Genomic DNA, 20082 nt, shown 5'->3' with positions numbered 1-20082 from the left:
ATTACATTGTAGAAAAACTTCATGACAAGAATCATGCAATGAATGAACATCTAAACAGGGAATCATGCAACTTGACTTCACATTTTTCTAGCAAAGTTCAAAAATTTCCCTTGTTAAACATTTGAAACCCAACAAATGTGATCACAAAGTATTTTAATAATGAAAGATCATTTTACCAAAACAATGCACTCAAAGCAATCAAAACTTTTCAAAGAGGTCCATTTGAAACATTTTTATGCGTTGAAGACAAGATTTAGCATTTTTAATTTCAAAATCACAAATTCAAGTCAAGTCATGCTTGCAGGTAATTAAGACAACTTAGAACACATCCATGCACTTCATATTCAAGAATAGCAAATAAGACAAGATGGAACTATGCTCGCAACAATTTAAATTTTTCAATGCCATTTAAGTACAAAATCAAATCAACATCTCAAATTTTTTTTATAAAAAAAACAATTTAAAATTTTCTTTCTTTTCAATCCAAAATCAACTTTAACATCCTTTTCAAATTCCAACTCAAGTCTCAAAATCGAACAACATGCCTTATTGGATTTTAACAAGGTTAAATTTTTTTATGAAAATCGGGCATGGTCTCCCCTAAAAAATGGACATCCGAAAAATTTTAAAACACATCAAATATCATGCATTTATCGTTCAAGACAATCAATCAACTTTACATTCAAATCAATCCCATCATTCTTCCAACAAGGGACACCGCCCACAACAATTCATAAAACCAATTCAATTTTTGCCCATTTGCCTTCTAACTAAATCAACACAAACCAATCTCCAAAATAGTCAAGTATGCTCATCACCATTCAATCACAATCAATATCCAAAATCCAAAGGTAAGTGCTCTAAAAATTTTATGTTTAACAAGTTTTGCATTTTTATTATTTTATTTGTTTTTGCTTTTTTTCAATTTTTTTTTTTGTTTTCCATTTTTATATCAAAGGGTATATACACAAAATAGCAAAATAACAATAAAAGCAAGACAAAATAGAAACAAAATAAAATACAAAAATGAAATTAACGAGAACAAAATATAAAATAAAGATAAAAATAAAAGAAAAAGATTTGGAGATTACCCGACCCAAGAGAGAAGAGGGAAAAGTGAAACAGAGAGATTTAGGAGTTTCTGGAAATTTTTTGGCTCGCCGGAGTTGGAGAGGACGACTGGAGACTCGCCGGAAAATTCAGACGCTCGTCGGAGCTTGGAACCGGATCTCCTTGGCCTAAATAGGTCGGAGATAAAGGATATGATGGAAAATAGAGAGGAAGGGAGAGAGAGATGCTGGGATTTGGCCTTGGGTCCAAAAATCCTTGTTGCCTAATTTAATGGAGGTGGCGGGAAGCTTGGGCCGGTCGGTTCTCTTGCCGGAAATGGAAGAGGGAGGTGGTTGGTGGGTTATGTGAGAGTGAGAGATTGGATGAGAGGTGGGTTATGTAAGAGTGAGAGATGAATAGGGGAGAGAGAAAGAGATGGGTTAGGGTTTGGGTGAGAGAGAAGATGAATAGGAAGAGAGAAAAAGAAAAGAAAAAGAAAAAGAAAAGAAATAAGGGAGAAGAGAGAGAAAGAAAGAAAATAAAAAAATATATATATATTAGGGTCTAAGGAGTTGAACGGCCAAAGGGATTTTCGAAAAATTCAAATGACGCATTTTCGATCGATTAAAGGACATCGATCGATAAAACCCTTAACTTCGATCGATCCAAAATGGATTTTGATCGATTGAATTGAACTTTGATCGATCAAAATAGAATTTGAAAGGTCCTCAACCCAGGTGATTCGATCGATCGAAGTGGGACTTCGATCTATCGAACTGGAGTTTGATCGATCGAAATCTCACTGGCAGTGTACAAAATGCAGGAAATGGCCCGTAAGTCGGATTTTTCAATTCAACTCATATATAGACGATGCAAAAACATATAAAAATAGAAATAAGGGAGGAATAGGGTTGTCAAACCCTACGGAATGCACTAGTCTTTAATGTCTCTAGCAAGACGCTGGGCTCTTTTAGCCCAGATTAATAATCTTGAAATGCATCCCCTCCTTGACGAGGTGAATGGTATTTTGAATCCCACCCAATAAATTGTTCCCCAAAGAACTTGTTGGATTTGATTCAAAGGAGATTGATGGTCCTTTGTCAATGCAACTCTTGGGCTTCCATGCCCTTTCAACATTTGTTTTTAAAACAACATCCTTTGAAATCATTTTAGAAGGTAAACATTTTGAACTTTCATTGCCAAGCAAAGACTCAACTTTTTAAAATTCATTTTCAATGCATTTTTCAACAACACAAACATCTTCATGCTTATCCATGGAATTGGGGATTGGATTGAATATGTTTAATTTCACCTTCATATGCCCAAATGAAATTTTCATTATCCCCGTCCTACAATTAATGTTGGCATTAGCGGTAACCAAGAAAGGACGACCAAGGATAACGGGAATTTGACTCTTGGGATTTAGAATCGGTTCCATGTCAATGACAACGAAATTGACTGGGAAAAAGAATTTATCAATTTTAATCAACATATCCTCAATAATAGCCAGGGGCTTTTTGATGGATCGGTCGGCTAGTTGCAAAACTACCGACGTTGGTTTTAAATATCCTAAGCCCAATTTAATATGAACTGAATATGGAAGAAGGTTAACACTCGCTCCTAAATCAAAAAGAGCCCGGTTAATCACATGATCACCAATGATGCAAGAAGTAGTGGGTGAACCAGGTTCCTCAAATTTTGAAAGAATGTTGTGTTGCAAAATGGAGCTCACTTGTTCGGTCAAAATAACTTTCTTTGATGCTTGGCTTTTGTTCTTCCTCTTTAGGGTGCAAAGATCCTTCAAAAATTTGGCATAAGTCGGAATTTGTCGAATTGCATCCAAGAGAGGAAGATTAATCTTCACTTGCCAAAACACATCAATTATTTCATTGGCTTTGGTCTTTTGCTTTAATTGGATCCTTTTAAAGCATCCGGAAATGGAGATTTTGGCTCAAAAACTTTTTTAAAATCATTTTTCAAAACATTGTCATCACAAGAATTTTTCAAATCATTTTTCAAAACTTTCTCAACAAAGGGGTCATGCACATGCAATGAAGGAGGAATAAAATATAAAAGGGGACGGGTGTCAACTTTTGGTTGCACCGGTTCACTCTCTTCATTGTGAATACCAATTTGATTGTCAATCACTCTTCCATTTCTCAAGGTGGTCACCGCATTTACATGTTCAAGAGTGGGACCTTTCGAAGAGGATTTGGTCTCCACAACAAATTATTGCTTTGGTGGTAGATTTAAAGGCATTTTCCTTTTCTCTCTAGCATTCAATGTGCTAGTTATTTACTTAACTTAGGTTTCTAGCTTTGCAATGGATTGGGAATGAGAATGAAGCAATTGGGTATTTGCTTCCAAAGTACCTAAAGCGGTCAACACTTTTTCCTTAAAAGTGGGACTCCTAGAATTTCCTTGAGAATAAGATGATTGATTAGGAAAATGAGAATTTGAAAATTGGTTTCCATGTGATGATTAAAAAGATGATCTAGAACCTTGGGAACCTTGGCTTTGCATTGTGGGCAAAATATACTTACCTTGAAAACCACCTTGGGGAGGGTTTGACCCTTCCCCTTGGCTTTTCCAAGAGAAGTTCGGATGGTTCTTCCACCCGGGATTATAATGTGTGCCATAGGGATTATTCCCTTGATTAACAAATGCGGCATTCACTTGTTCATGGTGCTCATTTTACACATGTCTATGGGGGACATTTGGAAGGAGAATGTAAAACATTAGAACAAGTCATACATGATTCATTAGATGGATGATGAACATGATTAGGGGAGGAAGACACTTGATTCACCGAATTTTGGTTAATAAAAAATTGATTAAACCTTTGAGATAAAGACTTGACTTCGGCGGCTAGGTCATTGGAATTGTCAACTTAATATAAGCCAACATTCTTCCTTCCACCTAAATTTCTACCATTTTTAGATGACAAAGATCGATGTATTGAATTCTCATTCATGCTCTCATATAGTTGCCAAACATCATTTTCATGCTTATCAAGATAAGAACCACCCATAGATACATCAACCATACCCTTGTAATTATCTGGCAAACTTTCAAAGAAGCATTGAACTAATTGCCATTTAGGAATGTCATGATGTAGACACTTCCTAAGCAAGTCATTAAATCTTTCCCATGCCTCATGAAACATCTCCCCATCCCCTTGAGAAAATTCACATATAGAAGTTCTGATAACATTGGTCTTTGAAACCGGATAGTACTTTTTCAAGAAATCTTGTTGTATTTCTGCCCAAGAAGTTATCGAAAAAGGTCTAAGATTGTTGAACCAATATTTTACCTTATCTTTAAGGGTTAAAGGGAGGAGTTTTAATTACAAAACATCTTCCGGCATGTCCGTGTATTTTACGGTTGAACATACTTCAAGAAACTCATCTAAATGCTTGTAAGGTTCTTCACTTGGAAGTCCATGATAGTTAGGAAGCATTTGGATTGTTCTCATAATTATGTGCTCTAAAAGGAGGAAGTTGAATGCATGTTGGTGCATTATACTCATTTGGCACATAATGATCTCTTAAAGCAAGAGGAGGATTCATAATTGGAGGCTCAACATAAACGCTATGATTAACTTGAGCAATGGGAGGTGGGGGTGGAACAAAAATTGGTCAAGGCATTCCCAATGGAACTTGGTCTTGTTGTTATGGAATGAAAGGTCTTGACATGCCCAATGGTACTTGAATATTGTCATGATGCACATTAGGGTGGTGGATACCTTATTGGTCGATGTGACCAAGGTCTTCCACATGGTCCTCATTAATGTCCTTCATTGATGAAATGGAGTGATGAGAGCTAACCCTTCCCCTAGGATTATGAACAATGGATTCAAGATGAAAATTAAGTGGGACAAGAGTAGGATTTAACAACTTACGATCATGTATGCACAAATAGAACAAAAACAAACAAGTAACAATCATTTCTACTCCACAACAAATCAATTAACAAACCTCCACATATAATGTTCCCAGACTCCCATGCTTGAACAATATGCAAGAAAAATAAATTGCCTCCACGCGAGCTCACGATCTATCAAAGAAATTAAAAACTTGCCTCCAAACGGGCTCATGATTTAACTAGAGAGAGAGTTAGAAAAGCTCATAAAGGGTCCTTATGCAACTTCAAATGATTTTTCAATTTTAGCTTTATTTGCCTTACTTTGCTTTGCAATTTTTAATTTTTATTTTTGAGCTTTTTGTGCTCTTGTTTAGCTTTGCTTGGCTTCTTGCTTCTTTGCTTTAGAGTCCTTTTGCTTTACTTCTATTGGCTCAATGCACCTAGCCAATAAAAAACAAACACAATAAGTAACCAAAATAAAACAAAATAAAAACATGATCAAAAGGGTACTAATTCCTAATTGTTTCCAAAATACGGCGTTGCCTAATCCCCGGCAACGGCGCCAAAACTTGGTGTGTCATCGGATCAAAGCACAAAAGTTGCAATTGAGGGTGTGTAGTGTGGCCAAGTTTGAATTTATAGAATGCCACTACCACTACTAACTAAAATATAGTAAGGGTGAGTAGGGATCGTCCCAAGGGAAATGAGTTGTGCTTTGGAATCAATTGTTGGATTAGTAGGTCGAATGATCAAAGAGGGGTTTGAGTTAATTAAACTAAGTCTAATTAAAAACAATGTGAGTAAATAGCAATCTAGAAATTAGAGGGAAAATAAATGAGAGAGAGAACTTGGGACTTAGAGTTCACCATTAAGCTTCACTTCACCAAACACTAACAATTGTAAATTAATGGAGACATTTTAGTTATAAAATATGTGTGTGTGTGTCTCTAATTGAAAACTAAGCATGGAAGGCAAATAAGTATAGATTTTCTAATCAATCTAGTGAATAGCACAACCTATCAAATGAGACCATAACCTATTCAATTAAACCACAATTAGAACACACACAATAGTGGTCTAGAGAAATGTACTCTTTGCATTCATAGTATGGAACATCAAGGAACAAGAATAGATTGTCTACCTATCTAAGAAATTAAAACAATTACACTATATCTAGGCTAGAGACATGCAAATTAAACTAATTAAACTAAATGTGTGGTACAATTCATCAAGAAACAAGTGTGAACCATCAAATAAATCACAAGAGTATTCAATTAAGCACTATGTTTTGACCATCACTAGATTAACAACATCAATACACATAGACATGCATTAATTTCATTAAATCTAGAGAAAAGCACATGGACATCCATTCTAGCATACATAGACATATGGATAGAAATAAATGATCAATTGAAAGCATTAATTTATACAAATCAAGTAGAAATCACAAGATCTATATTTATTTATGATCAAAACATCTATTACAACTAAAATCCCCAAAAATATACAAAAGCTAGGTTTATAAAGCAAGCCTAGGGGCTATCTCTAGCCTGAAGTGAATGATTTAGCCACTCATTGTAGTGGTTATGGAACCCTCAAGGGTTAGCTTAGAGGTTGGCATCATCATCTTCATCCTTACTTTCTTCCCAAAACCCTAGTTCTAGAGAGGAAAAATATCTACTATATGAATATTACAAGATAAAATTGAAAGATGTTCAATTAATTCATTACATTGCCCTTTGAGTAGGCACCAAGTAAAAAATATAGCATATGATTGGAGGAAATTCGCAGCTACTCAAGTTAGGTAGAAATCGACGCTCTTGGGAATTAGACAGCACACTGCCAACAGACACTTCGATCTATTGAAGATTCTTGATCGATCAAATACTCAGCTTCGATCAATCGAAGCTAACGTGGCTTGAAAATATCTTCTTTGGCCTTATCCACTTGGTTGAGCTGACACCGCCTCATTTCGACCGATTGTAGAATTCTACGATCGATCGAAGCTCCTCTGGTGCATTTCCTTGGCTTCTTTCCAACTTTGCTCCTTAGCTCTAAAATTGGACTAAATGGCTCTTGTTAGCCTGTTTGAACTTTATTAACCTGAAATAGGCAAAAATACAAATAAGTATCTAAGACATGAAAATAAGATAGATGAATGGACTAAAATACCCTAACTTAGGTGCTAAAAATGCGTCACATTTGAGCACTCATCAGTTTCTTTTGCACATGGTTGTCATAAGTGCCCAAGACATCCAATACCAAAGTTATAATGAAAAATCTAGATCAAGAATTTTGTATCAAACAATGTGTGTAATCCTATAGCTCTGATACCACTTATTGGGAAATAAAGCAATAACCCACGCAGCAAACAACTATATAATTCACAGAACCAGATCACACGCAGGAGTTTTACCTGGTTCACCTAAAATCATTGCTACGTCCACTAAAACAAGATTTTTGGTAGATTGTAAAATGTACAAGGATTGAAGATTACAACCAGAGATATCACTCAACACCCTCAACCCTTCACTTACCCCAATCACTCACAAGGAAAACCTAATCTTTCCACACAACATATGTCTTTTTATATATAGTACTAAAATTAATCCTTTCGTTTAGGATTTCAAACAAACAATGAATGTTATCCACTCCCTTAAGCCTATCAGTTATAGCTCATCGTGGGTGGACCCTAACAAGCTACGTACCCAAAAAAAAAAAAAAAAAAAAAAAAAAAAAAAAAAAACTATATAAAAGCTGCACTACTAACCCTAACCCTGTGATAAGGAACTGTGCTCTTTGTCTATCTCTCCCCGACTCTCTATTAGGTGACTAGAAAATGACATAAATGTGCTCAAATAAGCTAGATGGAGAACTAGCCATAATCACCGACGGCATAAGTGGCATCAGTAAGGAAACGACGCAACTTTTTGCCAATCATGGCACACGTGCAGTTGTGATCTCCAACATCCAGGACAAGTGAGGCCAGTGTGTGGCAGAGTACATTGGCCCAAAATGCACCTACGTTTATTGAGATGTTGCTGATGATAACAAAGTCAAAGACATGGTGGAATCAACGGTCTAGATTCATGGCTAGCTCGACATCATGTTTAGCAACGCAGGCATCTTAAGCCCCTCCGATCAAATGCTTTTGGATCTCAAATTCTAGAAAATTGACCGCCTCTTTGCCATCAACGTGCACGGCATGGCCGCCTACGTGAAACATGTGGCGTGTGTAATGGTGGAGTGAGGCATGAGGGGCAGCATTGTGTGCAGGGCAAGTGTGGCGGGTATTAAAGGTGGGAAGAACATACCAATTACTGCATGTCGAAGTAAGCGGTGATTAGGCTGGTCCAGTCAGCGAGCCAGCAGCTCGGGGAACATGGGATCAGGGTAAATAGTGTGTCGCCGTTTGCTGTGGCAATACCGTTATTGTGCGAGATGCATGAGAAGAATGTGGAAGAGGTGGAGAAGATTTATGAGCCCTTTATGAGCTTGAAAGGGATTGTTTTGAAAGTGAAACATGTTGTAGATGTTTTGTTGTTCCTTGGCTCTGATGACTCCCCCAAGGTTGTTAAAATCAGGATTTTAAGTAAAATCGTTTTGGATTCCGTAGAATCAGAATCGTAGAATCAAATCGTAAATCGTAAGATTTTACCAAAATGTAAAAAAATAATTAAAACTAGTTACATAAACAATAATATGTGTAAAATATAGCAATAATAAGGCCAAAATACTAAAATAATAATAACAATAATAATTCTAAAGTCTGAATATATTATAAAATAAAAATCAGAATGGAAAAATAATTCCAACCAAAGTGTGATGGCCATTCCTTCATAGCCAGGTGAGCCTCCAATCGTGTCCCTTTACAAGATGCTTTCTTATTTTGTATCCCAACCATCAAAAAAAGGAACCAGCTAACAAAAAAAGGGTCTCAAACAAAAAATCAAGTAGAATTGATAGAATCGCATAGAATCGCGCGATTCTACGATTCTATGTACGATTTCATCGATTCTACCCTCGATTCTACCAATTGAACGATTTTGTTAAGTTTTGGATCGATTTTGGATTTTGAATCATAGAATCGTGCGATTTTACGACTCAAAATCGGGATTTTGACAACCATGGACTCCTCATTTGTCTCTGGGTACGACCTGGTCATGGATGGTGGATTCACTTCTTGACTATCACCTTTTGATATTCAAAATGGGTAGTTGATTAGTTATTAAGAATAAGAACAATGTCGCTTATACCAATTAGGGTTTCACTTGCTGTTTATTTTGTCATTATTTAGTTGTTGAAGTATTCACTTTAAAACGAATTTCTTAAAAACTAAGCTCATTTTAAATGTGTTGCACATGATTTTAAAACTCAGAAAAATATAGCCATTGCTTCTTTGAAAAACAAAAAAGAAAATGAGATAAATATGAATATCGTTCGGTTGCTTCTTTAGAGGGGAAAAAAAAGAGAGAAAGAAAGAAAGAAAAGAAAAGAAAAGAAAAGGAAATAGTCCGATTCACATAAACATATAAATAAAAATTCCCATTCATACTGAAAAGAAAACACTCTTATTCATAATCTTATTCAACCTCGAGATCATATCATCTAGACAAAATGACTACAGGCGGCAAAATATTGATGTGTATATATAGGAAATAAGAAATTAACCAATGGCCTAGCGGTATTAGGCCCTTACTTTTTAGAGGAAGGTCAGAGGTTCAAGCCTTTGTAGAAGCATGTATGTATGAGTAAACTAAGAAAAAAAGAAAGAAAGAAAGAAAGAAATTGGTGGCTTTCTCGGTGATGGCACAAAACAATGCAAAAAACTTTGAGTTTGGAAATTAGTGTCAAGTGGGCACCATAATTTAAATTTATAAACCACTTAACACCTATACTATGTAGTATGAGTGAGAAGGGATCATCTCAAGGGATTGAGTTATCGTACTAGCTTGAGGAATTACAATTAGGGTTAGTAGATTGAGTGATCAAACAAATAGTTGGTTGGTTGATTAAACTAGAGAGCAAATTAAACTAAATAATTGAATGCAATAAAGAGTAAGTAAGAGAGAGAGATCTTGGGGTTTAGAGGTCACCACCAAACAATACTTTTATACACCCTTAACAAGTGACTGATGAGGGAAATGTGTGTTGCAATATTGATGTGTGTGTGTGTTTGGTTGATTCAATTAGCAAGGATGACCAATTAAGTATATATTGTCTAAGCAACATGTGAAAAGCACAATATATCTAACAATTAAGTATATATTGTCTAAGTAGCATGTGAAAAGCACAATATATCTAGCAAATCATTAATCCTTTCATTAAGCTCACAAGCCAAATACACTACAAGGTTATAGACATATGCTACTTGCATTCAAAAGTATGGAACATCAAATAACAAGCATGGATTGTCCTCCCATCTAACAACTATACTACCACTACACTACAATTAAGCTAATGACATGAAATTAAATTAATTAAACTAAGGGAGAGGCACAATCCATCAAGCAATGAGCATGAACAATCAAGAAAACTACAAGAGCATTCCATTAAGCATTATGTTTTGACAATCTCTAGATCTATGGTATTAATACACATAGATATGTATCAATAACACAAGAAATAGAGACAAACATATGAACATCTATTCTAGCATACATAGACATATGGATAAAATGAAATGATCAATTGGAAATATTAAACCACATAAATCATTGAATAAACAAGATCTATATATATATAAGTGCCAAAACATGTATTACAACACTAATCCCTCAATAATACACAAAATCAAGATTTAGAAAGCATGCTTGGGGCTAACTCTAGCCCCAAGAGGATGGCTAGCCACTCATGGCAATGCTTCTCCAACCCTCAAGGGCAAGCTCCATAGAAGAAATCTACTCCTTGGTTGATGAAGAGCTCCCAAGCTTGTGTCTCTAGCCTTCTCCTCCTTTCTTCCTCCCTAAGAATAGCCTTTATTGTGATAGATGGATCCCTTTCAAAAAGTGTATCATATTCTATATATAGGCAGGTCAAGTTACACACAAAATGAGCTGGGGTTGTGCACAAAATATTCCCCAATGATTGGATAAAGGACAACTTTTGTGAGCTGGAAATTAAACTTTTTCGCACTAGAGGAAGTTCGATCGATCGAACATTGGATTTGGATCGATCGAACATAGTTGAGATCTATCGAACTGAAGTTGGATCGATCCTCAATGGTGGCGCCTTTTTGGATAAACACAAATCTGAGATATTTCGAAGATATTTTTGTGAAAAGGACAAAAGTGGTTGGTAGGGTGGTACAACTGGATAACATCAATCATTTGGATAAGGACAAGGTAGTTCGATCGATCGAAGAATGATGTTGGATTGATCGAACTTTTGAGATCTCTGAAAATGTCATCATGGCTTAGATCCATCTTGAAGTGCTGAGATCGATCATATTGGATCGATCGAACTTTGATCTAAGATCGATCGAAGATGTTGAATTCCACCTTTTGCTTCCACTTGACTCATTTCTTTGATTCATACCAGAATTGCTTCATTTCTGCTCTTATTTGGCTGAGTTAGTTTATTTTCGGGATAAGTGCCTAAAAATGAAAATAACACGAAATCAATCTAAAACGGTAAAGTAAGATAGATAAATATACTAGAATACCTAAGCTTAAGGGGTTTAATACGCACTTTTCAGCGCTCATCAGAAATTATGAATATAATCTTTATTATCCAGAGTTATAATGACCATTACATTTCTTTTACATATATATATATATATATATATATATATATATATATATATATAATTTTATCTTAAAAACAATTTAGACTTTAACTTCACATAAATGCCTGTTGATCATACCATTAATATTTATTTTAAACTATGGACGGATAAGAATTTACCAATTCTAATATTGTAATTGGTAAAGTTCGTAGTATAAAACTCACTCTTGTAATTTAATGATTATATGCTTAGTGAGTGAGATAGAAATATAATAGGTTAGATGATTTAAGTGTGAAGATAAATTTGTTTGAAGAAAGCAACATCGAAAGGGTAATAAGGTCCAAGATCTTCAACAAAAGGCAAATCAGTCAAAGAACTACTACAAAGGGCAATTTAGTCAAAGTTCTTCTTCAAATGGCAAAATGGTTCAAGAATTACTATAAGGGTAGAATAGTCCAGAATTCTGCCTCAAAGGGCAAAGTAGTCCAAGAACCATCACAAGGGCAAAATAGTCTAGAGTTCTACTATGAGGGGCAGAATAGTCAGAATATCAACTTCTAAGGGTGATTATTTAATTTTTCCAAGTAAGAGCTTCTAATGTAAGAGTCAGACTTGAATTTCATCTATCACCATTTAGGTTCATGAGTACATATTATTCATTATCATATGCTATTAGGTGAATAGTGTAATTCATATGGTATTTTATTTTATTTTATATATATATATATATATTTCCCTAAAATATTTAGAAGGTAAATATTGCGTAACATCAGTTTTGCTAAGAATATAATTAATATTTTTCATATTGATATTTTAGCCTATTCTTAAGTATCAAGGAAATATTTTCTAAAAGATTGCATTCATAATATTTTGTTAAGTTCTAAGTTACCTTAGACATTATATATAAGTATGTATCAAGAAAATATATTTCCAGACTCTTCTGACACGTTTTACAATGATTAAAACATGTGCTAAATTATTTTATGTCGTTCACAAGTCAAGGAAGTAAAAAATAACAAGATGTAATTGTCTCGATCCCATCACTTCTCGATTTATCGACAACTTCACAACTTCGATCGATAGACTACGCCAAGGGCATTGAACGAACTTATACATGCTCGATCGATCGAAGGTTTCATCAGTAAGATTGATAGAAACATTTTAAGTATAAAAATTAATTTCCATATTGAGTTTACTCGATCTTTTTTTAATATTTTAATATGTCAAGATTAAAATATTTTTTTAGAAGAAAAGATACGTATACATGATATATTCTTCTAGAATTATATTTTCTTATATTATATTTTATTTTCAATTGTTATATAATATACGACTTGGAAAACAAGTCTACTTATAGATCAAGATATTTGAGTAGGGAATAAGTATCGTTCTCTATATATACAAGGTCTAAAAGGACAGACCGTGTGCCACAAGTGCCAAACATTAAGTCTATACAACCCTAGAGTGCTTAACCCCGCCAAAAACATTATTTTCTTGATTATTATTATTTTTTATCTACGAATGTTCTCTGTGAGAATTCTACTTGTGTATATCCATATGAGAGTTTGTGTGAGAGATATTTCTTATGTGAGTTGAGGGCGCGCACCACACTTGATATATATCCTACACTATGTATCATGTGATTTTGTTTTTGCATCATTCATACATATCATATACTCTGCATTAGACATGTTGATTATGTTGTATTCATTGTGTTGATAATATTATTATGGTATGAGCTGAAAGTTTAACATCAACGCAAGGCCAAGAAGTGCTACTATCAAAGCTAAATAAAACCGAAACAAAGTGGTGGTCAGATTGGTTGATGCAACGAGTCCGAGGTGAAGAATTTATGCATGGGGGATTGATGTGGATAAATGGGATCATGTAGCAGTTAGATGGATTGGCTGATGGATAGTTGGAGATTTTTTGAAGTGTTGTAATAAGGGGTTGGATGGAGTAAGCAACTGCAACGTGAACGAGCATTGATGGTTTGGTATCTTGCTGAGTCTAGAGTTTAGCTGGTGTTCATAGTGATTGAACTGGACTAGTTGTAATCTCTTTCTTCATAGTGATTTTCTTGGCGGTGCCAAGTTTTGAGGTTTTTTTATTTACCGTTGGGGTAGATTTTTCCTCGTATATCCAGTGTGCAAGTCTTTATCTCTATTACTTTACTGTACATATTAATTGCTTATATATATTGCTATGTTAATGATGTATTCTTAAAGGTTTACCATGATGAAATCATGGCATGCATGTGCTTAAAGAGATAAAAACAATTAAACTATATTTAACATATCACTAATTGGTTGGTTTGAATCAACTAGGGGCTAGTTGAGAATTTATTTATTTATTTAATAAATGAGATAGTTTATTTATTTATTTAGTTAAATAAATATAGTTTGTTTATTTAATTCTAATTTAATTATATGATTAAGGGCCATACACTTAATTGATCGCTGAATACAAAACAATAAATTCACCAATCAATATTTAAATTAATATATCTGTGATATATTATCTTCCGCATTAAAAAGAGAATAAAAGAATTGAGTGAATTTATATTAAAGTCATAACATAAACAAAAATGTGGGAACCGACCCATTCACCACCCCCTTCTAGGTCATATCTCAAGGTCCTACTCGTTGCGTTCTTAATTGTGACTGGTTACAGTCTCAGTTGAGACCTCTTCACTCCTAAGCCAAACCGATAAATATCATTGGGTGGCATCAGGTTATCCACCTATAGATAGCATGGACACTTCCTCTTTTCCTAGGGTATGTAAACAAATTATAATAGACATTAGTTGACGTAGCGAAAAGGTGTGTATCATTCATAAGAAATATGGTTACTTTGAATTCAAAAAGTAAGGTAACTTGAATCACAAAGTCGAAGAAATTTAACAAAAAAATACGATATTGTATTGATAATTGAAATGAATGCTCCGCCATACATTTATTTATAATAATAATAAAAAAACTAATCTACAAAAGAAACCTTAAAACATAATAAGAAAACTAGAAGTATAAGGAAACTGCTCAAAATTTAACTTTTTCCAAAAATTATAAAAATAAAGTTAAAAACCTAAATACTAAAAACCAAAAAGAAAAGTAATTCGAATCCGTTTAGTCTTCTAATGAAAATTTCAAAATATTCAAAATTGAGAAAACGCAATTCCTGAACTCTAAACGATTGAATTCGGTCGAAAGGCACCATACCTCAGCAGATCATTTTTGCGAGTTAGGTAATTTTCAATAAGATTAGGGTCTTTTTAGCTCAAAACAAACTAGTTTAAAAAATAATAATAATAAAAAAATAAAAAAACCTGATTAGTGTGCCCGTTTGACCCATTCACGGTCCAAACATTCTCCAAAGCTATCAGCAAGTTTTACATTATTAGTGCTTGAAAAGTTGATAGCATCAACAATCGAAAGGTAGTAGATTTTGAGCATAAAAACAACGGGACGCGGCAAAAGTTGCTGCAATCTTTAGGAAATTATTTTATATAAAAGGGAAAATTACATATAAATGGAGTCAAAGTTCCATATTTACTTAGAGGCTGAGTCAAAGTTCCATATTTCTCTAAAATGGATTACTGAGGTGGCACATGGTTTTTTACTGTTTAGAAATTGTGGTGCCTAAAATACCCTTCCGCGAAGGTACTACTTTTTCTTCGAAGGTACTACTTTTTTGAACTGAAGGTACTACTTTTTGGCGTCCCGGTACCATGTTTTTTAAACACCCGCGAAGGTACTACTTTTTCTCCGAAGGTATTACTTTTTTGAACTGAAAGTACTACTTTTTTGCACTGAAGGTACTACTTTTTTGTTAGGGAAGGGCATTTTAGGCACCACAATGTTTTAAACAGTAAAAAACCATGTGCCAACTCAGCAATCCATTTTAGAGAAATATGGAACTTTGACTCAGTTTCTAAGTAAATATGAAACTTTGACTCCATGTATATGTAATTTTCCCTATATAAAATTAATTTTCTGCGTATATGTTGACTACAACTTTTCTCTTTCTTCAACCATAAAATTGCTCTCTTAGTTATAACCTCCTTTCAAAGTTGTCTTATTAACCATGTATGTGTTTGGTAAGAAAAATACACGTGAATTATATTTATAAACAAAGAACTAGCACAAAGGTTACACTGTTGTACTTACCAAAAAAAAAAAAAAAAAGAGGTTACACTGTTGACCCTATCATGAACTAGTGGTCTCTCTCTCTTTTGGTTGACTCAGAGATGATGGAAATGGCAATGAAGAAACTAGAGGGCAAAGTAGCCATAATCACCGGCGGAGCGAGCGGCATCGGTGAGGAAACGGCCCGTCTTTTTGCTGATCACGGTGCACGCGCGGTTGTGATCGCCGACATCCAAGACGAACGAGGCCAGCATGTGGTGGAGTCCATTGGCCCAAAATGCACCTACGTCCACTGCGATGTAAGGTATGAAGACCAAGTCAAGGACATGGTGGAATCAACGGTCCAGATTCACGGTCAGCTCGACATCATGTTTAGCAACGCAGGCATCATCAGTCCCTCTGAACAGACCGTTATCGATCTTGACTTATCGGAATTCGACCGCCTCTTTGCAGTCAATGTGCGCGGCATGGCTGCCTGTGTGAAGCACGCGGCGCGTGTAATGGTGGAGCGGCGCGTGCGGGGCAGTATTGTGTGCACGGCGAGCGTGGCTGGTAGTAGAGGTCAGAAGAAACGGACAGATTACTGCATGTCAAAGCACGCGGTGGTTGGGCTGGTCCGGTCAGCAAGCCGGCAGCTTGGGGAGCACGGAATAAAAGTGAACAGTGTGTCGCCGGGTGGGGTGGGGACACCCCTGACGTGCAAGATTTACCAGAAGGAGGTGGAAGAGGTAGAGAAGATTTATGAACCTCATTCGAGCTTGAAAGGGATTACACTGAAAGTGAAACATGTTGCTGAAGCAGTGTTGTTCCTTGCCTCCAATGACTCCGCATTCATCTCCGGGCACGACCTCATCGTCGACGGCGTTCAAGTGGGTGGGTAATTGGTTACTTCGTAGATCATATGGGTCTTAGTCTCACATTATATTTGTATCACCGTGTATTTTTTCTTCGTATTTTGCATTATTTATTCGAGTGAAGTTACCCGATTATAAGTTGTTGATATAATAAATCTACAACTTATTCGATGTTGGTAATTTTTCATTAATTTAAGGTATTATTGTCACTTTTAATTGTACTACTACCGTTCTTTCAAATTAAGTTTCCATTTATTTATTTTATAATAATTATTTTATTTAAAAAATTAATATATTACTTTTAAAAATAACCTACTCCCTCTGTCTCATATTAGTTGTCCGCATAAAAAACTGACTCACAATTTTTGTAAATTAAAATTATCCAAATAGACATCTAATATGGGATATAGGTAGTATATATTATATAAGTTTAACAAATGAATATGACTAAAAATTATCTCAAATGACTCAAAAATAAAAGGTAATAATGAATCAAAATTTTTTGATTGGACAATTATTATAGGATGGAGGTAGTATTACAGAGATTGATACCGCTAGATCACTGATCCGTTAATAGAATCAGAATAAATTTGAAAATTCATTTATCCGCTACCAGCCTACTGATACTAATAACTATTACTCATTCTTGAATAGGTAGGTATTGTAATAAATTAAAGACATGGATACAAAATTTTAACAATTTAAGGGATCATTTGTCATGGTGTATTCTTGATTTGAGAAAGACCTTTTTATACCTTCAATATTTAGTTTTTTTTGTTTTTTCAACCAATTATATCGGTCACATAATAAAAATAATTTATTATGCTAGTGAGTAATTTTTATTTTTTTTATTTTTTATTTGTGTGTAAGGTTGTGCCACGACATAAATGAAAAAGTATACATCCTATCAGACCAAATGTGGTGTGGAGCATATAAGCATGTGTGTCCTACACCAACTTTCTATTAATTCTTATGTGCTAAGGAGTCAGCACTGGGACCACATTCCATGCCAAGCCAAGAATGTTGTGCCAAATCATGTTTGAACCAAAATGAATAACCAGTCTTATAATCCTGCTACATCATGCACGTTTTCTCACCGTTTGAAGAAATTTAGTGAGATTTGCCAAGGACCAACCAAACCCAATCTTGAGTTCAATCATCAATAGTTTGGCTTAAATTGATCGACAAAGTTAAAGAAATTTCAGTTGTGAACAAATTATAGTTGTTGCTTCTAAAACAAGCTTTGATGTCCATTGCCTTTTTTTTCCTGAACGTTATTGTTCTTCCATTTGTCTTTTTTTTTTTTAGTTAAAGTTCTTCCATTTGTCTTGGTTTAAAGTAAATCCATTATTTTTAATGACAGGAGAACTTTGTTTAAACTTTCATTATATTATGTTTTAACATTTTTATAATTATTTTTGCTCCTGAAATAGAAACCTATGTTGTGAGTTGCACAATACGGATGTGGTGTGAAAGTTGTGAGATATAAATTTGTAATTTTGGTTTTACTTTGAGTCTCGATATCGAAAGTAGAATAACAAATGCACGCATAATTCGATTCGATGAAAATATCAATTAGAAAAGATATATGAATGAGATATTTAGTGTTTGGTAGGGAAAGACTTGAGAAAATTGGGTATTATTGAAAAATTTGAAGTCTGCAAAAGTACAACAGGTTGCATTTTTTGTCCAACATGTTAAACTTTTACCGAATGTGTTTTAGAGGAATTTTTTAACCAGTTGTACTTTCCTGAATGTGCGGGATTTCAATTTTTTGTAACGTTTTTACTTACTGGTTTGCACCAAAACTCTCAGTGAAATCCTTGTACGATTTTAAAACATATTTCCATATATTTTGAGAACTCTCGTGTTTATATAAACCTCTCAAAACTCCAACCCTAATATGTTTCAATTAAGAAAAACATAGATTAAATTTTAAATCATTGTTGGAGCTTTAGGAAAGAGAGATTTTAGAGAAATCTGATTTTATATTTTTGAAATACACATGAGTAATTTAGGGTGATGTTCTTAATCTGATCTGATCAATACCAAAAATTCAAAGGTACATACCATTCAGAAGTTAGGTTTAATCTTCAATTACGAATTCAAATCAAGTTAAAAGGAGGTTTCAATTGAGTTACGAAAGGAACAAAGTTTTCATAGAGTGTTCGTGTTCTATCAACAACCCTTTTACAAGGATTAAGGGAGTGAGCCTGAAACTTAGATCATTTGAACAGGAGAGTGACAAAGCTAGAGATAAGTTCAATAATTAGTTTTTGGTGGAGCGGAGTGAGTGTGAGTTTGAGTCAAAATCTACTGTACTTTGCTTTGAAATAGTAAATTGTTTCACTTGAGGCTATGTGGTTTTTTCCTGACTTGGTTGGTTCAATAGGGTTTCCGTGCTAAAAATTGTCATCTTTCATACTCTATCTACTTGCACTTTAGTTTTGCTTTGCTTTGTGGGTTGTTGTTTTAGTTTTATATGATAAAATTAAAGTAATATAAAAATTAGATAAAGAAACGAGTAAAATCTTTTCACCTCTCTCTAAGCTATTTTAACATCAAAATTCCTCATCCATTCTGTATAGTACAACTCATACAATTTTAATCTCAGATGAAGGACCTATGTCTACTGCAATGTTGCTAATTAATACCAAGTAAAAGACATGGTGAAATCAACGGTCTAGATTCACAGCCATCTCGAAATCATGTTCAACAATGCATGCATCATTAGCCCCTCCAATTAGATGCTTCTCGATCAAGACTTCTCCAAATTTGATCGCCTCTTCACTGTCAACGTGCGCAGCATGGCCGCCTAGCGAGCATGAAAGGAAGTAAAGGTGGTCCGAAGCGAACCAAGTACTACATGTCAAAGCACCCAATGATTGGGTTGGATTAGTCAACGAACCGGCAACTAGGGGAGCATGGGATTAGGGTGAACATCGTGTTGCTGTACGCGGTAGCACGAAATTTCCAAAGGAAAAATTTCTGAGAAATATAATTTTTAGTAGGCAAATTCGGTGCAAAAACTTGGATTGTTTGAGTTTTAGTTTTCACTTATTTTGTGTCTGAATCGTCCGAGATGAATAACAAGTGCATGAATACCATTCATTTGATGAAAACATCATTTAGACCAAGTATGTGTGTGAGGGCACAATACATAACAAGTTTAGTTTGATTAGGACATCAAAAAATATGTTTTAAGGAGGTTGGTTTTTTTTTTTTTTTTTTTGGGTTAAACTGCATTTAACCCCCTTTGACTTTCACCATTTTTCAATAAATCTCCTTTTATTTTTATTTTTTTGTCAAAAAAAAACCCCCTCAACTAACCCCCAAAACCTCCTCAACTAACGGACAGGGGTTTCTTTTTGAATTTTTGCCAAAACTACCCCCACCAACCAAGTCGGGAGTTTTATGCAATTTGTCCAATTATGTGAAT

General features: G+C 34.7%; 2 protein-coding genes and 1 non-coding gene across 3 annotated transcripts; all 3 read left to right on the top strand.

Annotated features, from left to right (window-relative positions):
• The first annotated feature begins 4154 nt into the window (after nucleotides 1–4154).
• Nucleotides 4155–4263, top strand: LOC132287438 (small nucleolar RNA R71). Its single transcript, XR_009473024.1, has one exon. It is a non-coding gene; the product is annotated as a small nucleolar RNA R71 (small nucleolar RNA).
• Nucleotides 4264–7765: 3502 nt separating this feature from the next.
• LOC132281060 (short-chain dehydrogenase reductase 4-like) lies at nucleotides 7766–8547 on the top strand. Its single transcript, XM_059782796.1, has 2 exons — nucleotides 7766–7896; nucleotides 8265–8547. Exons 1-2 carry the CDS (start codon nucleotides 7766–7768, stop codon nucleotides 8545–8547), a joined length of 414 nt encoding a protein of 137 aa, XP_059638779.1.
• A 7247-nt stretch (nucleotides 8548–15794) lies between these two features.
• Nucleotides 15795–16867, top strand: LOC132284654 ((+)-cis,trans-nepetalactol synthase NEPS1-like). The gene has a single exon (XM_059786778.1). The coding sequence runs from the start codon at nucleotides 15891–15893 to the stop codon at nucleotides 16668–16670; it is 780 nt and encodes a 259-aa protein (XP_059642761.1). The 5' UTR covers nucleotides 15795–15890; the 3' UTR covers nucleotides 16671–16867.
• Nucleotides 16868–20082: the final 3215 nt, after the last annotated feature.

Source organism: Cornus florida, unplaced genomic scaffold (assembly GCF_030987335.1).
Source record: "Cornus florida cultivar Cherokee Brave unplaced genomic scaffold, ASM3098733v1 CherokeeBrave_3.0.0_Hap2_Chr11, whole genome shotgun sequence".
NCBI classification, from domain to species: domain Eukaryota; kingdom Viridiplantae; phylum Streptophyta; class Magnoliopsida; order Cornales; family Cornaceae; genus Cornus; species Cornus florida.
This window is presented reverse-complemented; position numbering and strand designations above follow the sequence as displayed.